Source organism: Bufo gargarizans, chromosome 8 (assembly GCF_014858855.1).
Source record: "Bufo gargarizans isolate SCDJY-AF-19 chromosome 8, ASM1485885v1, whole genome shotgun sequence".
Lineage (NCBI taxonomy): Eukaryota > Metazoa > Chordata > Amphibia > Anura > Bufonidae > Bufo > Bufo gargarizans.
The window spans coordinates 184,809,658-184,812,093 of NC_058087.1; the positions used below are offsets into that span (position 1 = coordinate 184,809,658).

The 2,436-nt window shown below is 48.1% G+C and overlaps 1 protein-coding gene across 1 annotated transcript; it reads left to right on the forward strand.

Annotated features, from left to right (window-relative positions):
• The first annotated feature begins 227 nt into the window (after positions 1-227).
• Positions 228-2,175, forward strand: RASD1 (ras related dexamethasone induced 1). Its single transcript, XM_044304244.1, has 2 exons — positions 228-573; positions 1,111-2,175. The coding sequence occupies exons 1-2, from the start codon at positions 255-257 to the stop codon at positions 1,638-1,640; spliced, it is 849 nt and encodes a 282-aa protein (XP_044160179.1). The 5' UTR covers positions 228-254; the 3' UTR covers positions 1,641-2,175.
• The last annotated feature ends 261 nt before the right edge of the window (positions 2,176-2,436 follow it).

A 2,436-nucleotide genomic window follows, 5' to 3' on the forward strand; every position in this document is an offset into this window, starting at 1 on the left:
GTACCCTCTGCAGATATACCAGTATATACCTGTGTGTCCTCCTATAGATATACTATATGTACCCTCTGCAGATATACCAGTATGTACCTGTGTGCAGCTCTGTGCAGTCTGCGCCCCGTCTCCGCCAGTCCCGGCCAGCAGGCTGCAGTGACTCGGTGACGCAGCAGGGGGCGTGCCCGGCCCCTGTATATAAGCGGCGGCGGCGGCCGGACAGCTCCTCACTCGCAGCTCTTCTCTCTTGTACTCTGGTCCCTATGCTGCTCAGCGCCGGAGCTCTGTGCACAGTCAGAAGCAAACTGACAGCTATGATCAAGATGTGTCCCAACGAGACCGAGCTAAACATCCCTGCCAAGAACTGCTACCGCATGGTCATCCTCGGCTCCTCCAAGGTGGGCAAGACATCCATTGTCTCCCGCTTTTTGAGTGGCCGCTTTGAGGAGCAGTACACCCCGACCATAGAGGACTTCCACCGCAAGTTCTACAGCATCAGAGGGGAGGTGTACCAGCTGGACATCCTGGACACCTCGGGAAACCATCCCTTCCCTGCCATGAGGAGACTATCCATCCTTACTGGTGAGTACTAGTGCATGGCTGGGCACGTAGATGGATTGATAGAGGTCTACTATAGAATTCCTGAGCTGTGTGAGGACTACATCTCCCATTACTACCACCTTTATAGAATAGCTTTAAAGTTATTGAGATGCTACAAGTCCCATAAATAGTCCTTTGTGTTGTATTTATTAATCTGGGAAATACAACTCCCATTATTATCAGTTTTATAGGTTACTTTGGTAACCTACTGAAGTTGCTGAGATACTACAAGCCCCAGAAGTTTCCTCAAATATCTCTAGTATTAGTGCATAAGTCTTCAATTTCCAGAAGTAGGTACTTATTACATAGATCTAGAGCTGATGTGGAACTACAAGTACCAGTGAGTCACATTGCAGTAGATGGTGACTTGTAGATGTGTTGTCAATGCCTCTTTGTTGGGCTTCTTGCTGGGTCCTGTCTCCATTAGTATCTTAAATCCTAAGCCCCTCAGCTTTTAATGTGCAAAGCTCCTCAGTGTCCTCTTCAGCCACTAACGTGTACTTCTTCTTCCCTCTCCAGGTGATGTCTTCATCTTGGTCTTCAGCCTTGACAACCGAGACTCCTTTGAGGAGGTCCAACGCTTGAAGCAACAGATCATTGAGACCAAGTCCTGTCTGAAGAACAAGACCAAGGAGAACATTGATGTTCCTCTGGTCATCTGTGGCAACAAAGGCGACCGAGATTTCTACCGAGAGGTCCAAGCTCATGAGATTGAGCAGTTGGTCGGAGAGGACAATAATTGCTCTTACTTTGAGGTCTCTGCCAAGAAGAATTCCCAGCTGGATGAGATGTTCCAGGCTCTCTTTACCATGGCCAAGCTGCCTAGCGAGATGAGCCCCGACCTCCACCGTAAGGTCTCCGTCCAGTACTGTGAGATCTTGCACAAAAAGTCCTTCAAGGGGAAGAAAGTGAAGGAAGACGGAGACGCCTATGGCATTGTAGCGCCATTTGCCCGTAGACCCAGCATCCATAGTGACTTAATGTACATCAGAGAAAAAGCCATTGGTGGTGGCCAGAGTAAGGACAAGGAACGTTGTGTCATCAGCTAGGGTTGACCAATCCGCCAGCCAAGAGGGCTTTATAAATATATACATAGAGAAACAAAAGATCTGGGCATTTTCGACAAAAAAAAGCCGAGCCGTGGAGGCGTGTCCGTAGAGGGGAATCGTTTTGCTCCCCCATGCCTTCTGGTCGGGCCATCGAAGTTGCCGAGTAGAACGTGGTGGCCAACTTTGCTGACACTGGACAGTGTGACAACATGTCTGTCTCAAACCAAGAAGCAGCAGTGAGAGGTGTTTATAGGACTTGGCGGAGGTCGGTCGAGTTCTGAGGGAGTTGTAGTACTCCGTCCGTCCCCTCCCCACCATCTGGACTTGTATAGTGTGTGTGTGGAGGAGGTGTTAAAGGGAAACCAGCGGACTGTAGGGTGCGAGGACCCGTGGTGACTGTTTACATTGTGCTTCGGCACGTCTCTGGAGTATTGTACTTGGATCTGAACAAATCCACTCGTTTATACCTGGTCACATATTTCATTGTCTGTTTTATGTCTTTTTTTACCTAATAAACAAAAATGAAAACTTTGAAAACTTCTATTTGTGTCTTGTTCTATTAAGATCATGGCTAGTATCACAGAACTAGAACTCCCATCATGCCTCAAACATTAGGGACTTTGCTGAGAGTATTAGTTAATGCACGCTAAATAATTTCCCTGGCAAGAATCTATAGAAATCGCATAGCCTGAACCAAGAGGTGCTGCAGCAGCTTTCACAATACATTGCATTAGATGACTATCTGCCTGAATCCAGCAGAGCTGGCATACAGCGCCACCTGCTGGCCACACGTGGA

What these genes read in the sequence shown, in the direction of transcription:
- RASD1 (XM_044304244.1), top strand. Translation starts at nt 255, where the DNA reads ATGCTGCTCAGCGCCGGAGCTCTGTGCACAGTCAGAAGCAAACTGACA. An exon ending in GAGACTATCCATCCTTACTG is followed by an intron (nt 574 to 1,110) that starts GTGAGTACTAGT and finishes TTCCCTCTCCAG; the next exon opens with GTGATGTCTTCATCTTGGTC.